At 48.6% G+C, this 18,411-nt stretch overlaps 1 protein-coding gene and 1 non-coding gene across 3 annotated transcripts in view; one reads left to right on the forward strand and one right to left on the reverse strand.

Moving 5' to 3' along the window:
• The window catches only part of SHC3 (SHC adaptor protein 3), a 139,979-nt gene extending 122,860 nt beyond the window's left edge, over positions 1 to 17,119 (forward strand). The window contains exons 11-12 of one of the 2 annotated variants that reach the window (XM_066257548.1): positions 1,140 to 1,438; positions 9,836 to 17,119. In XM_066257548.1, coding sequence (XP_066113645.1) covers positions 1,140 to 1,438; positions 9,836 to 9,964 — 428 coding nt within the window. In that variant the 3' untranslated portion in view covers positions 9,965 to 17,119. The remainder of the gene's footprint in view (positions 1 to 1,139; positions 1,439 to 9,835) is intronic. The other variant, XM_066257549.1, reaches the window with a different exon arrangement.
• Positions 1,966 to 2,041, reverse strand: TRNAF-GAA (transfer RNA phenylalanine (anticodon GAA)). Its single transcript has one exon. It is a non-coding gene; the product is annotated as a tRNA-Phe (tRNA).
• Positions 17,120 to 18,411: the final 1,292 nt, after the last annotated feature.

The following is an 18,411-nucleotide window of genomic DNA, read 5'->3' on the forward strand; positions in this document are numbered from 1 at the left end:
CCCTGACTAGGGGATCAAACCAGCAACCTCTGTGCTTCAGGACAATGCTCCAACCAACCAAGCTACCCAGCCAGGGCACAAGTACTTATTTAAAAACCAAACACTGAGATGTTTGCTCCTGGCATGTATTGATGTTAGGGCAGGAGTCTTACCCCCGACTGGTGCCCTGCAGGGAAAGGTGTGTTCTGAAGGGCCCAGGGTCAAGCTCAACCTCAGACACTCACACGAGATCCTTTTCCACAGGGAAACGAGTGAAGGTCAAGGGGAGGTAGGGCTCCTACTCAGGGCAAGTCACATAAACGGCACCCTGTAAATGTCAGTTTTCTTTTCTTTTAAAAATTCACCCATACAAAGATTTTTTTCCTCAAATTGAATTTATTAAGGTGACATTGGTTAATAAAATAACACAGGTTTTGGGTGTACAATTTCCTAAACATCATCTATATATTGTATTGTGTGCTCACCACCCCAAGTCAAGTCTCCTTCCATCACCATTTACCGCCTTCACCCTCTCCTACCTCCCCCATCCCCTTTTCCTTCTATGATCACCACACTGTTCCCCGTGTCTATGAGCTTTTTTTTCTTTGCTGAACTCCCTCACCTTTCCCCCCTGCCCCAACCCCCTTCCCGTCTGACAGCTGCCGCTCTGTTTTCTGTCCAATACAAAGATCTTGAAATAAACATTTGATAGGTTGGGTTTAGGTTTTGCACAAAATCAAAATCTTGCAACTTGCCTTTTCCGGTGTGCATTTCCTTTGGTCTGGCAGGTTTTTATTTGGGAGAGAACATATTTGTTAAAGAGCCAAGCCAACCTTCCAGAGAAAGTAGTTGGGGTGTGGCACGCGGGGTGCAGAAAGGCGGTCGTCCTAATCTGCTCGACAGAGGGCGGGCTTGAACCCTTGGCACAGGCACAGGGCCTAGCTGCCTTGGAAAGGCAGACTTATCTGAAGGAGTCATGCCAAGATTTGGGCTGTGCCTTCAAACGCTTGTTGCGATGCATCTCGTTATATTGTCAGCCTCTGTTCATGGCCAGTGCTTCGTTGTAGTAGAGCAGCCTCCATGTTCCGTTGCTCACGTTGTGCTGTTTGTCGTTTGCTCCTCCCACCCCTCGGTCGCCTGGTGCTGGCCAATGGTGCCAGCAGAACCGTTTGAAGATGCTCTCAGGAACCAGTGCATGGGGCCTGTGATGAGCAAGGCTGCATCGGTGGAGTGCATCAGTCCTGTGTCGCCCTGGCCCCCAGATGCCGGCGTGCTGGAGGCGCTGAGAGCCGAGCCCTGGTACCAGGGCGAGATGAGCAGGCAGGAGGCTGAAGGGCTGCTGCAGCGTGACGGGGACTTCCTGGTCCGGAAGAGCACCACCAACCCAGGCTCCTTCGTGCTCACCGGCATGCATGACGGCCAGGCCAAGCACCTTCTGCTTGTGGACCCGGAAGGCACGGTGAGCACAGGGCAGGGTTAGCACAAAGGGCGGTGAGCTTCATGAGGCTGCTTTCCTTTGTCCACCTGCATGTACTTTCTGAGTCCTGACAGTTAAGCCCCCAGGACCTGGGCCCAGGCCCAGGGGATGAAAACTTTCAGGGCAGAGTTTGTCTACAGGAACCCATGGTAAGGGCCCCTGCAAGTTATATAACTTGGAAAATCATCAGGGCCCAGCCAAAAAGCCTTAATTCTTTTTTTTTTTTTAATTCAGTGAGAAGAGGGGAGGCAGAGACAGACTCCTGCATGTGCCCTGACCAGCATCCACCCGGCAAAGCCCCTACCCGGTGATGCTCTGCCAATCTGGGTCTGCTGCTCTGTTGCTCAGCAACCAAGCTATTTTAGCACCTGACATGAGGCCATGGTGCCATCCTCTGTACCCAGGGCCAACTTTGCTCTAACCATTTGAACCATGGCTGAGGGAGGGGAAGAGAGAATAAAAGAGGGGGAGGGGTACCGGTAGAGAAGCAGATGGTTGCTTCTGTTGTATGCCCTGACCGGGGATCGAACCTGGGGCTTCTACACTTCAGGCTGATGCTCTACCACTGAGCCAACCAGCCAGGGCCTCTCAAATATCTTTAAACAATGAGTCCTGGGTTTTGTTTTGTTTTTTGCAAGTGGTGGATCAGGATGAAGCAGTGAGAAACCCCCACTCACCCATCCTGTTTTCCCACCAGGGGAGCAATGCTGTGTGGCAGCACGTTCAACAGGAAGGCTGAGTCTTACAATGCTGTGGGTGCCACTATATATCCCATTATTCAGTCAATAAATGTGTTTGACTTCACCCTGGCACAGTCCAGGAATAGCTGAATTTAATAAATGTCATCACATTAATCTAACCAGTGAGTAAATCTCAGGATTGCTATTTAAAATCCTACCCAGTGAAAACAAAGAAGCAGGTGCAGTTACTTAAACATTAAGAACATTGCAGTTTTTGATTGATAGGTAGAGATGAAGATTTAGGCTTCAGGTGCAAGTGGTGGACACAGATTACCTGTGTGTGTTTGGGGAGGGGGCGGTGTTACCTGAGGTGATCCATTACCCCGGGGCGTCGAGACCAAGTTGCTCGCACACTCCGGCTCTCTAGATACCTATCTCTACACCTTCTTTTCCCCCTCCACCTGGGCAGCCTCTCCTGAGAATATAATATATACCCTTACGACTTCCCATCTTTAGTTGTTTGGACGTTTAAAAAAATATGTGCAGCCTGACCTGTGGTAGCGCAGTGGGATAAAGCGTCAACCTGGAACACTGAGGTCGCTGGTTCGAAACCTTGGGCTTGCCTGGTCAAGGCACATATGGGAGTTGATGCTTCCTGCTCCTCCCCCTTCTCTCTCTCTCTGTCTCTCTCTCTCACTCCTCTCTCTCTAAAAAAATCAATAAATAAAAAATATTAAAAAAATATGTGCACATTTAGGAAAATAGATTTTTTTGTGTTTGTGCATTATAGAAATTTGCAAACATGATATTATTCCACAAATTCCATTTGATCTCTTTCTTTTTCTCCTTGGCCCATGTTTCAGGGCTCCAGCAGTGGTGACGGCTGTATACGGGAGAGTCACTTGAGTGAGCTGCCCGGGGACCCCTGGACACATGGTCCTCACACCACTCCCTGAGCTCTCTTGTGAAGAACTGAGGCACTGGAGGCCCTACCAGCCTTGTGCATGTTTTCTGTGCCCGGGACAGTGTCTCCCCAGGGCAGGAGAGTGTGTGATCATGGGTTTAGTTTCACTAGTGGCATTGGCTTCCAAAATGACGAGACTATCATGTGCACCACAACAAAGTACAAGGCATCCCACGTCCTCTTCTTCCTGGCTCTCATCACCCTGGTCTTGCTCATCCCAGCGGACGGAGGGTTGATGTGGTGTCTCACTGTGTGCTGTGCAGTTAGCTCATCCATAAGTGTATCCTGTACTGTCCATCTTATGGTCCTAGCTTTCCCCCATGTTTCAGTCTTCTTTTAAAAAGTTTTTTAAATTTATTTATTTTAGAGAGAAGAGAGAGAAAGAGATAGAGATAGAGAGAGAGAGAGAGAGAGAGAGAGAGAGAGAGAGAGAGAAGGGAGGAGGAGCTGGAAGCATCAACTTCCATATGTGTCTTGGCCAGGCAAGCCCAGGGTTTCAAACCGGCAACATCAGCATTCCAGGTTGATACTTTATCCACTGCACCACCACAGGTCAGGCTGATTTAGTTTTCTAATTGGGTTTTTTTGTTGAGTTTTTTAGTCATAGAATTTCCTATGTACTCTCCCACTTTCCCACCTATTGGATAATCTTTACAAGTTTTTTTTTTAATTTATTGATTTTAGAGAGAGAGAAAGGAACATCAAGCTGTTCCTTTATGTGCCCTGACCAGGGATTGAACCAGCAACCTCTACACTTCAGGATGATGCTATAGCCAACTGAGCTATCTGGCCAGGGCTATTGGATAATTTTGTCTGAAACACTCTTCATCAGATAGAAGTATTTCTTTGGAATGTAGTCAAATCCACCAATTTTCCCATTATGGTTTCTGTTTTGAATTTTATAAATCACAGACACACTGTGTGCATCTATATTTTCTTCTATTAGCTCTACAGCTTTATCTTTCACATTTAAGACTGGAGTTATTTTTTAAGATGATTTTGAGATAGGGACCCAACACTGGAAAGATCTTCATGTAATGAGGCAATGTTTTTTGTCACCGTCTGCCAGATAATTCATCTTTTCTCTGTAACATGGATGCTCCTCCTCTTACATACTAAGTTCTCTGTGTCGTGGGTCTTTTTTTGCTCTCAGTCTGTTCTATTGATGTCACTGTTATTATTTCTTGTACAAGCATCATACTGTGCTAGTCTGTGTGGCTTTGAAACCGTCTAGATCGCTGGTGGTGTGAGTCTGTCCTCTTGAGTCTCCTTTCTGTAAGTTGTCTCACAGATTCTCAGACCCTTATTCTTCTTGGTTCTGAGTTTAGATCCACTTGCTGGGGTTTTGATAGGGTTTGCATTGAGTTTGTAGACTAATGTGGGGTGGGGAGCTGACATTTTTCTTTTTCTTTTTTAAGTGAGAGAAGGGAAGATAGAGAGATTCCCACATGCGCCCCAACTGGGATCCACTCAGCAACCCTTGTCTGGAGCCAATGCTGGGATCAACAGAGCAATCCTCGGTGCCCGGAGCCAATGCTCAACCCAAACCAATTGAGCCAGTGGTTGTGAGAGGGATAGAGAGAGAGAAGAGGGAGAGGGAGGGGAAGAGAAGCAGATGGTTGCTTCTCATGTGGGCCCTGACCAGGGATTGAACCCAGGATATCCATACGCTAGGCCAACTCTCTATATACTGATCTAACTTGCTAGGGCCAATGCAGTCTTTAAACAGTATTTCTATCTGCCTACAGGGCAACTTCAGTTAAATGTTCCCTAGGCAACTTCTGCTTACCTCCTCTCAGATAGAAGGCATCATTCATTTCATTCGATCATCCCTACCTCCTCACCCCCCTGCCCTCTGGACTCCTTCCTACCACTCAGCCAGTCACCAAGCCTCGACCCCCAGTGCCTCCCTCTCACACTCCACACTCAACAGCTGACAACTGACCACACTCACCCCTAAACATCTGCGAAAGTGCCCCTCTCCCCTCACACACCTGAACTGTCTGCGTCTACATCCCGCCCCCACTGACAACAGGAGGCTCTGCTAATATCACTCCCTGCTCCAAACTTATTCTAAATGTCTAGTGCAGCGGTTCTCAACCTGTGGGTCGCGACCCCGGCGGGGGTCGAACGACCAAAACACAGGGGTCGCCTAAAGTCATCGGAAATTTAGGCGACCCCTGTGTTTTGGTTGTTCGACCCCCCGCCGGGGTCGTGACCCACAGGTAGAGAACCGCTGGTCTATTGCCTCTAAGGTAAGTTTAAGCTGCTTACTGTGTTGTCAGTGTTCTAGAGTCTGGCCATTCTAATAAGTGTGTGTAGTGGTGTCTCATTGTTTTAATTTGCATTCCCTGCTGACAGGTGGTGTGTAGCTCTTTTCATATGTTTATTTGCCATCTCTATATTTTCTTTGCTGAGGTGTCTGTTGAGGTTTTTGGCCCATTTTTAAAACTGATTCCTCCCTTTCCTTCCTTCCTTCCTTCCTTCCTTCCTTCCTTCCTTCCTTCCTTCCTTCCTCCCTCCCTCCCTCCCTCCCTCCCTTCCTTGCTTCTCTCCCTTCCTCCATCCCTCCCTCCCTCTCTCCTTTCCTCCCTCCCTCCCTCCTTCCTTCCCTCCCTTCCTTCCCTCCTTCCTTCCTTCCTTCCCTCCCTCCCTCCCTCCTTCCCTTCCTTCCTTCTTTCTTTCCTTCCTTCCTTCTAATGTGAGGGAGGGGAGAGGGAGGGACAGGAAGGGAGAGAGATGAGAAGCATCATCTTGTAGTTGTGGCACCTTAGCTGTTCATTGATTGCTTCTGATATGTGCCTTGACCAGGAGGGCTCCAGCCGATCCTTTGTTTAAGCCAGTGACCTTGGGCTCAAACCAGTGACACTGGGCTTCAAGCCAGTGACCACGGGATCATTTTGATAATCTTTGCCTATTGTATTTTATCAAAAATCAGTTGACTATATTTATGGGGGTCTATTTCTAGGCTGTTTTGTTCCATTCATCGATTCATCTGTTCTTTCATCAATACCACATTGTCTTGATGATTGTGACTTTATTTAGTCTTGAAAGCAAGTAGTGTAACTCCTCCAACTTTGTTCTCCATTATTGAATTGAATATTTTGAATCTTTACCTCTCCATGTAAAATTTAAAATCATTTTGTCAATATACTCATAATGACTTGCTAAGATTTTGATTGGGATTGTATTGAATCTGTAGGATAAGTTTAGAAGAACTGACATCTTGACAATATTGAGTCTTCTTATCCATGAATGTGGAATATCTCTCTACTTATTTAGTCTTTAATTTTTTCATCAGAATTTTGTAGTTTTCCTTATATAATTGTGTATATATTTTATTAGCTTTATACCTAAGTATTTCATTTTTGGAGTGCTCATGCCATTATGCTTTTAATTTCAAATTCCACTTTTTCATTGTTTGCATATAGGAATATATTAATCTTGTATCCTACAACTTCACTATAATTGCTTATTAGTTCTAGGAGTTTTTATCAACTCTTTTTTTATCTTATTTATAGATAATCTTATCTGTAAACAAAGACATTTTTATTTCTTTTATCCCCAATCAGCATACCTTTTATTTCTTTTTCTTGTCTTATTACCTTAGCTAGGACTTTTACGCTGATGTTGACAAGTATTGAGATGTAACATCCTTACCTTTCTTCTGATCTCAGTGGGAAAGTGTCAAGTTTTTCATTAAGTAGGATGTTAGTGGTAGAATTTTTGTAGGAACTCTTTCTCAAGTAGAGGAAGTTACCCTCTATTCCTAATTTACTGAGAATTTCTTTTCTCATGAATTAGTATTGAATTTTATCAAATCCTTTGTATATATCTAGTGATATAACCATGTGAATTTTTTTTTGTCTTTAACCTGTTGATGTGGACTACATTAATTGATTTGCAAATGTTGAACCAGCCTTGCAAACTCAGAATAAGTCTCATTTGATCCTGATGTATAATTCCTCTTCTACAATGTTGAAGTCAATTTGCTAATATTTTGTTGAGGGTGTTTGCATCTATATACATAAGAGATAATGACCTATCATTTTCTTGAATTGTCCATGTCTGCTTTTGATATTAGAGTAATACTGGCCTCACAAAATGAGTATTTATTCTGATTCTAGCTCCTAACTGGGATTTTAGAGACTTGGTACAATTTCTTCTTTAAATGTTTGATATATTTCACCATTTGGCCCTTGTGTTTTCTATGTTAGAAGCTTATTAATTATTTATTCCATTTCTTTAATAGGTATAGGCTTTGTAAATGCAATGGCTTCTCCCAGTCAGGAAGATGGTGCTGTTAGAGTGTGAGCTCACCTTCTCCAAACCTTGACCAAAGAATAAAGTTTCTGCTCTGCTTTACAAAAAAAAAAAAAAATACGTATAGGCTTATTCAGAAGGAGTTTGTCCATCTCATCTGAGTTGTCAAATTTGTGGGTATAGATAGATCTGTTTATAATATTTCTTTATTATCCTTTTAATGTCCTTGGGAGATCTATAGTGCTGACCTTTTTTCATTTTTAATATTAGTAATTTGTGATTCTCTTTCTTTTTCTTAGTTTGCCTGGTTAAATGCTCATTGATTTTATTTATCTTTTCAAAGAATTAGCTTTATGGATTATTGATTTTCTCTATTGATTTCTCATTTTGATTTCACTGATTTCTGCTTTAACTTTTATTCTTTATTTCCTCTATTTACTTTGGACATAATTTACTCCATTTTTTTTTCTTTTTTAGTTTCCCAAGATAGAAGCTTAGATTATTGATTTCAGATCTTTCTTCTTTTCCAACATTTGCATATTTTAGTCTAGTCTCCACTAGCCTGGCCAGATCGGGCTTTTATTTCCATGTCTGTTTCCTTGTTGCTGTGCAGAGCCTCACACAGGTGTCTGGGTAACACTCCATGTATCATAGCTGCAGCAGAATCCTCCCCAGTGTCCAGAGAACTTTGTTCTAGGTTTGTCTGGGGTACTGAGTGTTTGGAATCAATGAATGACATTTCTGACCCCGTGAAAGCTGGGTCCTCTGTGGACAGCAAGGTCTCTGGGCAGGAGCCAGACCTAGGGTTCAGTGAATATTTATGGGAATGGAATAAACTGGCCTGTTTCCTTAGACAGTAAATTCATGAGTTACTTCTTTTGTGTGCCTTTGTTTACATGTATGTTATGTTAGCCAGCCCATATACTCCAAAGACACTGACCGGGTAGTCTTCTGCGTGGTTGGCATGCTGAGATCATGGGTGTAGTGTACAACACATCATAGGCTGAGCCCCACCTCAAGTGTCTGAGGGGCAGGTCAGGGTGTGGGGTTACTAAAGCTCCTCAGCTGTCTTTGACATGAGCCGCAGTTGAGACCACTGTCCCAGATTGTTCTTGTGATAAACCCTCTGTAATCTACTCCTGCTGCCTCAGACTTACGCAAGTGTGAATCATTAGAAGTGGGAGTGAGAAGTCAATGTCGAGGTAGCTGGCTGGCAGGACCTGGCTCAGGCTGAGCTCCTGGGTGCCCCTAGCTGCCAAGGAAGGGGCTTGCCCATGTCACTCACATGGGCATTTTAGGCTGGGAAGGAGGATTAAACAACCTCAATGGGAAGATGCCAGAAACTCCTACAAAAAGTTTCCTTTCTGAATGTGTCCATGATATTACACCATCATGGAGGCATAATGCTGAAGAGCCAGGGGACCTTGTGACCTGAGACGTCTCCTCCGCTCTGGTGTTTACAGAGATGGGTCGGGGCAGGGGCTGCCTTAGAATTGGATCCCAGGAAAAGAAAACCTCCTCACTTCAAAGTTTCTGCTATTGCCTTTGGCTGCTAATTGGCAGAGCACAGAGTGAATGGCCTGGGAAGAGGTTTTAGATATGCACACCTAGGGCAGAGGTTTGGAGTAGAAGTAAGATCGGGGGCTGGAGGCCCGGAGAGCAATGACCCCTTGGTGAGATGATGGAGCGGGGGGAGGGGGGAAGACCAGGGTGGCTACCTTAGGGAAAGGGGTGAAATTAAGTACTTGGGGAAAGGAGACTATTGGGACAAGTAGGTCAGTAAGAGAATAGACATGCCCTTGGAGTTGCTGAGGAAGGAGATAGAGATCAGGGTACCCAGGCATCCGAGAACCAGCCTGAGGGCCCTCTAACAGCCTGGAGGGTGAGTGGGTATAGCCAGGCACCTGCTCCTTGCCCCACTTCCAACTCCCTCTCAGAAATAGAACCCAGCGGCTGTGTCAAGAGCATGCTGGAAGACTGCTCTTGACCAGGCCTCATATTGCCTTCTTCAGGTATGGTCTGCACTCAGAGTGTGCCGGCCTAGTGTGTGGGGTTGGCCCCCAGGGACCAGGCAGAGGCCTGCAGGTAGGAGAAGCATGGGAGTCTGCAGACCTCAGTAAGTGGTGCAGGATGGCTAGATAGCGGTTTCTGTAATGGGTCTTGTGAGGGCAGGAGGAGAGCAGGGGACAGAAAGCTGGTGTGGGACAGGAGAGCTCACTATGGCACTTGGGTACTGAAGGTGGGGGAGCCCGTGATTCAGCCCTGGAAGGCTGGACAGGTAAGCAGCCTGAATTGACTGGCCAGCGACAGTCACCAGGGACTTAACAGACACCAGCTTTGAGAACATGGGGAGCCCCCAGCCCCCCAGGAACTGACCCTCCCATTCAAACGGTGTGGCTGACATCAAGCAAGGCATGTGTCCTTTTACTTCTGCAGGTGAGCAACGCTGACTTTCCTTTCGTGTCCTCCCAGGTCCGGACAAAAGACAGGGTCTTCGACAGCATCAGCCACCTCATCAACCACCACCTGGAAAACAGCATCCCCATCGTCTCTGCTGGGAGCGAGCTCTGCCTCCAGCAGCCAGTGGAGAGAAACCCGTGACCGGCCAGCCGCCCTGTCTTGACACCGCACCAAGGTCAGGAGGACTCGATTCTTCCCGGCGGATGGATCTCAGGCCCCAGGAACGCGGGCAGCGGCCCGCAGGCTCAGCGCCTTGTTCCAAATCCCCAGGAGGAGAGAGTAAATGGAGAGAGGTTTTCACAAACTCGCTCGGATTTCTCATGTGCATAGCAAAGGTGTACATACCTATACATCCTGTACAGACGATCCCTCTATAGTTCTATTTTTTAAGACTAAGGAAGGGGTGAGACTAATGTTCTGTGCTGTATGTTTTTGCTGAAGAAGTTTGACTGTAGTTGTCTGGGCAGAAATTTAATTCAGCTGACCCGTTCTACTAGGATAGTGCACTGGGGAAAGCGTCACCTGATGTTTACCTAATAAGCACAATATGGGGAGTCGGAGCAAGCGGGGGCTTCGGTGACTGGCACAGGGTTACAACAGAATCAGTCCAGGTTCCTGCCACCCAAAGAGGTGTAGGTCTGCATGTAGAGCAGGGTGACACGGTGGTGCTGATGGCTGTCCCTCCTCCTCCAGACGCCCCCCTGGGCTGTCTGCACAGCACCTGTGTGCACCAGGTGTCCAGCACCAGAGGTCTCCTGGCACCGCACCAAGGAGCCGACGTCCCTTCAGCTGTTTCGGGTTATGCTGAGCACAAGAGTGCTGTCTCCCATGACCTTGGTGGCCCAGAGGTGCTTGGGATGTGTTTTGTTGCCAAATCTGGCACAAAATAAGCCCCACCAATGAAGGTCTTGCTTGGCCAGTGCTTCCCTTGTTCTCACCTGTGTGAAGGCAAGATGAATACGTGCGCAGGGGTCGCTGGGTACAGGCATGGTTTGCATGTCTCTCTGGCTGACCGGCTGGTTCCAGGCTGCTCTGGTTGCTGCGGGCAAAACTGCCCCCTCCCCATGTGTGCATCCAGGGAGAGAAAAGCAGGAGTGTGCGCCCATGCCCAAGCCAGTGTGAGCACATGTGTCCGGGTTTTGTCTTGGAGACCGGGCATCAGCAGCTCCTTTGGGCCCAGGCTGGCGAGCCCATGCTTCTGAGAATCATCTGAGGCTGTGCCCCGGGAGTGACGGGCAGGTAGCGCCACAGGCGGTCTGTATGCCAGGTTCCCCATGCAGCGCTGAGTGCTGGCTCCTTCCTTGGAGAGAAAAATTCTTGCTGATCTTTGGGTGTTGGGAACTTGACCTTGTCTATGACCTTGACAATGTATCTGGGATGAGAGTCCAGGGTGTCTTTTAAAAGATAGCGAGATTCATTTGTGTGGGGTATCTTCTTAGCGCTGCTGCAGCGCTGGCCTTGTCCCTGTGACCCCCCACGACAGGCCCACTGCCTCCTCCTTGACCCCCAGGACACAGTGACGCTCCCCCCCGCCACATGTCACAGAGCTGAACAGTAATGACGGATAGGTTTCCCCTAATTCTGCAGCATTCCTAGGTGTGCGAACCCCATTTCTACTTATGGGGGTTTGTGGCTGGGATGGTGGGTGGGCTATAACTGATGGGCAGAGATGGGTTGGAGCAGGTCAGAGGCTTCATGTGTGGCCTTCTTTGAAATTTAAGTTCTCTGAAGGCCCAGGGAATCCAAGCTGACAGTGGCTTCAGTCATCTAGAATGTTCTGCAGTGGATTGGAACTCGTCTAGGCCATTCTGTGCTGCTTTCCGGAATGGTCTGATTTCAGGTGAGCGCGGGCGCCTGGCTCCAGGTTACCTAGAAGCAGTGGGGGCTGAGTGGGGGTGCAGGGCAGCAGCTGGCCCTGCCTCCTGCCCACGCAGGCTTTGGCGTGGTGACAAGAATCACCCTGTACGCCTCTCCCAGGGCCTGCAGCCCTGTGGACGCAAACAGATGTCCGACTTCTGTGAGGGAGCTTGAGCCTTCTCTGCGTGTGGTGTGCACACACATAAAAACAGACAAAGTGGCTTTTCTTTCTATCATCTTGCATGCCCTGCATGCAAGGCCAAAATGCTAACATGACAGGGTGGGAGCAGGCAGGAAGCAAGAGTCAGGAGCCATTAGCACCTGGTCACCTGACCTGTTCTGCTTGTCCCCAGGGACCTGCAGTGCAAAGGGCTCTCTGCTCCGAGGTTAGTGTTTATCTCAGTGGTCAGCAATATATACATTTATATATGATTTTTTTTTTGCATGAGAATCAATTTAGACAATTAAAAGTATTGGAGGATCCAATTTTGTTTCAATGCGGATTCAAAATATTCACTTTAAAGCTTAGACTATAATATTGCTTACAAAGGAATTGGGCCACCAGGGAGTGGACCTTGGACACTGGGACACACGGACGGCAATGCTTCCCCGTCATGCTCTCTCCATTTGCAGAATGTGTTAGAGCTCATGCGAAGCCCGCCTCCTCCTTCAGGCACATGCGATGGTGTGACTGGGAGCCTCATTTACAGCCAGGGAGACGGAGGCTACAACTTGTTCAAGGCTGCGTGGTGGGCGGGCAGCAGAGCTGTCCTGCTCATCCCCGTCTCCTTGGCTCTGCTGAGCTGGGAGCTCACGCTTTGCAGGCCGATGAGATGAGGCCTCCACCCTGTCCAGGTTGGGTCCTGCCTCCAGCAGTTTCCCCAGCTGTGTCCCTGCCTGGGCAGAGGTGGGCAGAGCAGCACCAGGCGTGCACTCCAGTATCCCTGACATCCAGGGCACATACTCCATGGCTATGCAGAGCCACCCTGGGCCCATGGATGCTCCAGGCCTGCTGCCCGTCTCATGGGCCACCAGCCCTTGACCCAGGCCTCTGTGTCTGCTGAGAGTGCAAGGTGAGCCAGCAGTCCTACAACATCCTGGCTTGTGCAGTGCCCTGGCCCTCCTGTCCACCTCCTCCCCCACCCAAATGGTCCTATGTGCATTGGCTGTGCTTAGACGGCATTCTGGTCCTGCTGAGAGCCTGAGGGGCCTCCTGTGGGCTGCTCATCTCTGATTTACATCAGTTCTGAGGCTTGACTACAAGGAGACCCTGATGGCTCGGGGCAGTCTGATGAATGAGGCATCGGGACAGTCCCAGTCTATACCCTGGGCTTAAATGACCACTTCCAGCCTTTTTTTAAACTGAGAGGCCAAAGGACTGGTTCACACTCAGCTTTGACTCGTGGTTCATGTGAGCAGGCCTGTTGGGGGAGGGGGGAGTGGACAGAGCACTCCCCAAAGGGCCTCCAGGCTCCGGACGCTCATGACACGTTTTCTGTCTCCGTGCCTGTTCTGGGGCCCCGCAGACAGTAGGCCCGCCATTCCTGACATGGAGCTTTCCCTTCAGGCAGAGTCAGACTCCCAGGCGGCTCCTTTATGTAAGTAATGCTTTAGAACTCACTTCCCTGAACCAGTCACCACGTGATGGCCAGTCGTGCTCCTCCGGATCATAGGCTCCTGGGCAGTGCCCACAGCAGGGCCATCTCCGCCCAGCCTCAGCCCCCACACACGGGGCCACGTTGCTCTGAACTGTGTCTCGCCCCCTGCACTGCAGGCCTGTGCAGTCCCCGTGTAAGGATGCAGGGTGTTGACTGTGTGCAAGCATGAAGGACAGTGGTTTCCTCAGACGCTTCATGTGAAAGTGAGTGTCATTTCTCTCCCTGTCTGAGTCTGTGCAGATGCCACACATGCCATTCTGTGAGTGGTGACCACTCTGGTGGGCAACGGGAAGGACGATTGTGCAAAGATCGCACATAGGTAATGGTAAGACACAGACACATCTTGGCCTTGGGTTCCAGAAGTGTACTCTGGTTGTGAAATGGAACTTATACTGTTGGTCCTGAGAAACAAGAGGGGGAATGGCTTTACTAGGACATGCTGCAGTCCCAGGACCACCACCGCCTGCGAGAGGACCGTGAGCCAAGGCACGTCATGGCTTCCTGCAGCCGGAGGGGTCGTTTTTCAGTGAGGAAAGGGGGTCGCCGGCTGAATCTAGGACAGAGTGCAAGACTTGTTAGGGCCCTTTAGGGCTCGTGTGACAAGCTCGCCCCAGTGGAAATGGCAAGTGGTCCTTCTGTCCTTGGGTTTACATTTTATCCATCCTTTTGTCCAAAGCATGTAAGGGCACGTGTCATTCACACGGAAGACCAGGAAATGTTCCAAGTTCCTGTGTACTCTGGGGGCTTCAGAAGCAGCCCCTGAGAGAGGTTCTACCTTATATGGTTCCTCTGGGTGATGACCAAGGGGTGGGGAGAGGAGGGAAGCTGATGAAAACTCCATTGAGCTGATCACCAGGGTGCACTAGGGACTGTGGGAGACAGGTCTGGACACAGCCCAGAGCTGACCCACAGGGCAGGAAGGAGCCAGGCACACACTCACCCAGCCCAGCACCACTGCGAGGCTGCCCTGGCCAGCATTATGCACCCCTCTAGCATGTGTCCTCTGACAGAGAGACAGGCCTTCCTGCCAAGCAGACTTGAAGTGGAACACTACTGCCCGCCCCCACCATGAGTTCCTGACTCAGTAGGTCTGTATGGCACCTGAGAATTTGCATTTCTAATAAATGGTGCGTGATGCTGGTGGGCAGTCTAGACTTTGAGAACCACCACTGGGTGTGCGTTGCCAGTCCTTATCTGTCCCATACTGATGGCTTTCCCCCTCGATGACTGTATATATTTCCATGCTACTTCATATCGTAGGTCCCCAGGTGCATGCTGGGAGTTTAACAGTGGAAGGTTAATAAACATTTACAACTCCACACAACCATTACTGAAAGATAAAATGCCATCAGCCAGCCACAGCTCATTTACAATGAGGTTCATATATATTCATAAGTTTTCAAGCAACTTAATGCACAGTTCTAAAAGTGGCACATTTTATAACCCCCAGAAAAATGGCAACTTCCTAGGAGAACTTGTGTCAGTCGCATGTGTGTACCTGCACATCCGTGGACCTGCACTGATCCTATGGCTGAGCATCTCTGTCTCTGTGTGTGCACACACGCACACACACCTGCACAGCATGAGGGTGCAACTCTGCCGTGTACACATGAGAGCTGGCTGTGCAGCGTGCACCTTGGGGCTCCTCCCTGGAATTTGATATTTTGGCAGATGAGGACAACTAGAAAGTTAAAGAAATGTTGTTAAGTGTTTGGGCACTGACGTGTGCTGGCACCCACAGACATCTGAGGAGGCCCCTGGATGCTGCAGGAACAAGACAGGAGGCAGGTCACTGTGGGACGTGACAGAGGGACGTAGCCGGGGAAGGTGAAGAAGAGAGGACAGAGGGTGTGGGAGGATAGGGAAAAAAGGCGGTGTACTAATCAACCCCAGACTACGTCCTGTCTTCAGCTACAGTGTGCAGTGCCGTGGAGGCCAGTAAGGAAGGATGAGAACGGCCAGGTGTGGTAGAGGCTGTCCCCATCACAGTGTGGCCTGGGGGGGGGGAGACGAGCGTGTCCCCCTCAGTGGCTGCGTGTGTGGTACCACCGTCAGTGCTGCTGACCAGCCTTCCCTAGGTCTCGTGTGCACACTTGTTCACATGCGCAGGCGCAATGCTGGGTTCCTGGGACAGAGAAGTGCACCTCGGGGGTTCTGCCTGCCCGCGAGTGTAACCCTGTGGGAAGTCTCACCGGGTGCTGGCGTGACAAGCCTGGCGGCGTTGCGGTCAAGTTCAGTAGGGCTGTGGAGACCAGCGCTCCTGGGTGGGTCTGGGGAGTTGGAAGGCTTTGTGAACTGAAGGGTAGATTCTTGCAGACAGACGGGCACGAAGGTCCGAGGCAGGCAGGACACCCTCGCAGGCACAGTGGCTGGTGTCAGCAGAGGGGCCAGAACGGGTGGTGAGGCTGCTCCTGTCACTACTCTTCCTTCCTGCATTCACAGGGGCCCCATATAAACAAGCCCCTTAAGCCCTGAAATACAGGGCTCCCTCCTGGGGGTGGAAGAGCCCCTCTCACATGGGAAACAAAATCTCAGAGTTTAAGTCTCTGTTTTGCTCCTGAAATGCTGTAGGTAGAAAAACTTGCCCATGGGCGGGCGCTGTGGTCCTAAGAGGTGAGGTGATACAATCACACTCATTTGGGACTTGTCTCCGTGACTAGCGGTTCTAACCACTGAGTCAAGCGACAGTCAACAAAGCAAACATTAATGGGAAAACCCACTCTTAAAACTGAATTACCTTGTAACAACTATGCGTTCATTGATGGCAAGTGGAATATGCTCTGTTCACTTGACTTTTAAATATAACTTGTTTTAAAATAAATATTGTAAAATTAGGTATGTGAATGTTTTTTCTCTTCAGACTTAAGAACTCAACATTTGGTCTTTAAATCCAAGGATTAGGAGAGAATGCCGTATAAATTTAACATGTAATAATATTTATTACTTTTCTAAGAAAGCATTTGGATGACACATGATACGCATTGATAAATATTGTTTGAAAATTTTGTGTTTGGTTTTCCATGAACTTTTGTGAAACAAACAAACAAAAAAAGAATTACTATAATTCCCCGTCTGGGTTTATCGCCAATTCACCACTTTCTACTTCGATATTTGTAATGGAATGGGACTTTGGAAACCCCCGAGGAGTGGGAATTCTAAACTGATTTCAAGTTTTCTACTCTCTGCTCTATGATTAACACTGAAGTTATCTGGCCAACATTCGGGAGATTTGGCAACACAGCGGGGAAGAAAATTGGCTTACATTTCCTCCTCGCCTTCCGAGAAGCCACTGTACTCCTTCGGGAAATGACGTGGTTCCCAGCTGCACACCCTGCCAGCCACCTGGCACATCCCTGTGCCACGGGGGAGCCAAGCAGAGGGGCAGCCTGGCATCCCCAAGTGCCACCCTTGTGGCTCAGGAGGGAGGCTGTCGCCCACGCAGGCAATGCCGCAGTTATGGGTTATCAGAAAACGTGCCTTCATTTCTGGGATCGTAGTGTGTGCATTCCTGACCATGTAGCGAGCCCTTTGATATTTCACTTAGACACGAAAACATCGGGTTGAGGTTTTGCACTTCTAGAGACAATTTAAATGCATGGGTTTGGTAACTTAATCAGAAGTTTTCTATAAAATATGCCTTGTCACATTTCTGTGAAAAGCTCCTTGTCAGCGCAGGATAACATGGGTCAAGGGTTGAGGTAACAGCTGTTTTCTGTGTCGTCCGTTGTTGAAATGACTGTCACTGTAGCTCTGTGGGCAATAAAGTGTATTGTGAAGAGTCTCTCGTTTGGATGGTGGATCTTGTGTTGCCTCAAAAGAGAGGAGGGTGTTTGGAACCTTTCTCCAGAAAGCAGGTGTTCTCATCATGACTGTCACCACCATACTAGTTATGCCAAACTCTGGCCTCTTTCTCTGTAGAACACAAGGCATGCACATGCAAGCACGCGTGCGCGCACACACACACACACACTCTTTCTCTGTAGAACACAAGGCATGCACATGCAAGCACGCGTGCGCGCACACACACACACACGCACACACTCTTTCTCTCTCTCTAACACTTACCATCTGTAAATGAGAGAGCTGGGGGATGGGCCTGTTCTGACCTCTTCTCTCCAGCAAAGGGAGCAGAATTAAATATCCCACCTCTTGGCCCTACCTTGACTGCTGTGGCTCTCACCATCTCCTCCCTGCCAAAGGACAGTCGACCAACCATCTTCAAAACAGTCTGACCTGTCCATCAGGATTGGTGAGGGAGCCCCACACCAGCCAGCTTCTCTGAACACAAGACACACCAGTGAGGGGGTACAGGGCAGAAGGGTGACCGGGTGGTAAGAGTGGGTTCATGCCTGAGGGGACAGTGGTGCCAGGCGAAGGGCCAGCCTGCCACCTTGCACGACTCCAGGGGCGGCCCCGCAATGGATGATCCCCACATGGACTCCCAACAACGGTTTATACAAAAGCTTTCTGTTTTATTTCTTAAACAAACATACATGGGACATAACAAAGGTTATTAACTGAATGAGATCTAATGGGAAGGTACTGTGTTGCTTTGAAACACCGAACCTCTAAATGAGCTCCAGCTAGCTGGTTAGAAACATACACGTGGGTGTTCAAGTTAACTATGCTTTGCACATATCAAATGAATGCAATCTTTTTTTCTTTTTCAGTATTTTTCATTCAGGCTGCTTGAAAGTGTTGTGTCATGTCACAGTAAAGTTGTGGCAATGGTGCAAAGTGCTATATTAATGTTGGCACCAGAGATACGGGCCCCAGAGTGACTCAGAGCTGTGACAGAAAGTTCTAAAGTCTCCTGTCTCAACCTCAGGAAAATGCCATGCTCGACCTGTGGGCTCTCTGATGATGCATTTTGTTCTTAACCTGCTTAATGCTTAACTTTTCTAGAAATGTCCTGGAATTTCTTGTTATTTGGTAAGAGAATAAGTTCCTTTTCAGTGATATAAAGAAGGTAACAACAACCACAAAAAAATAAAAAAATAAAAAATACGGCCCTGGCCGGTTGGCTCAGCGGTAGAGCGTCGGCCTAGTGTGCAGAGGACCTGGGTTCGATTC

This window comes from Saccopteryx bilineata, chromosome 2, assembly GCF_036850765.1.
Source record: "Saccopteryx bilineata isolate mSacBil1 chromosome 2, mSacBil1_pri_phased_curated, whole genome shotgun sequence".
In the NCBI taxonomy this organism is placed as follows: domain Eukaryota; kingdom Metazoa; phylum Chordata; class Mammalia; order Chiroptera; family Emballonuridae; genus Saccopteryx; species Saccopteryx bilineata.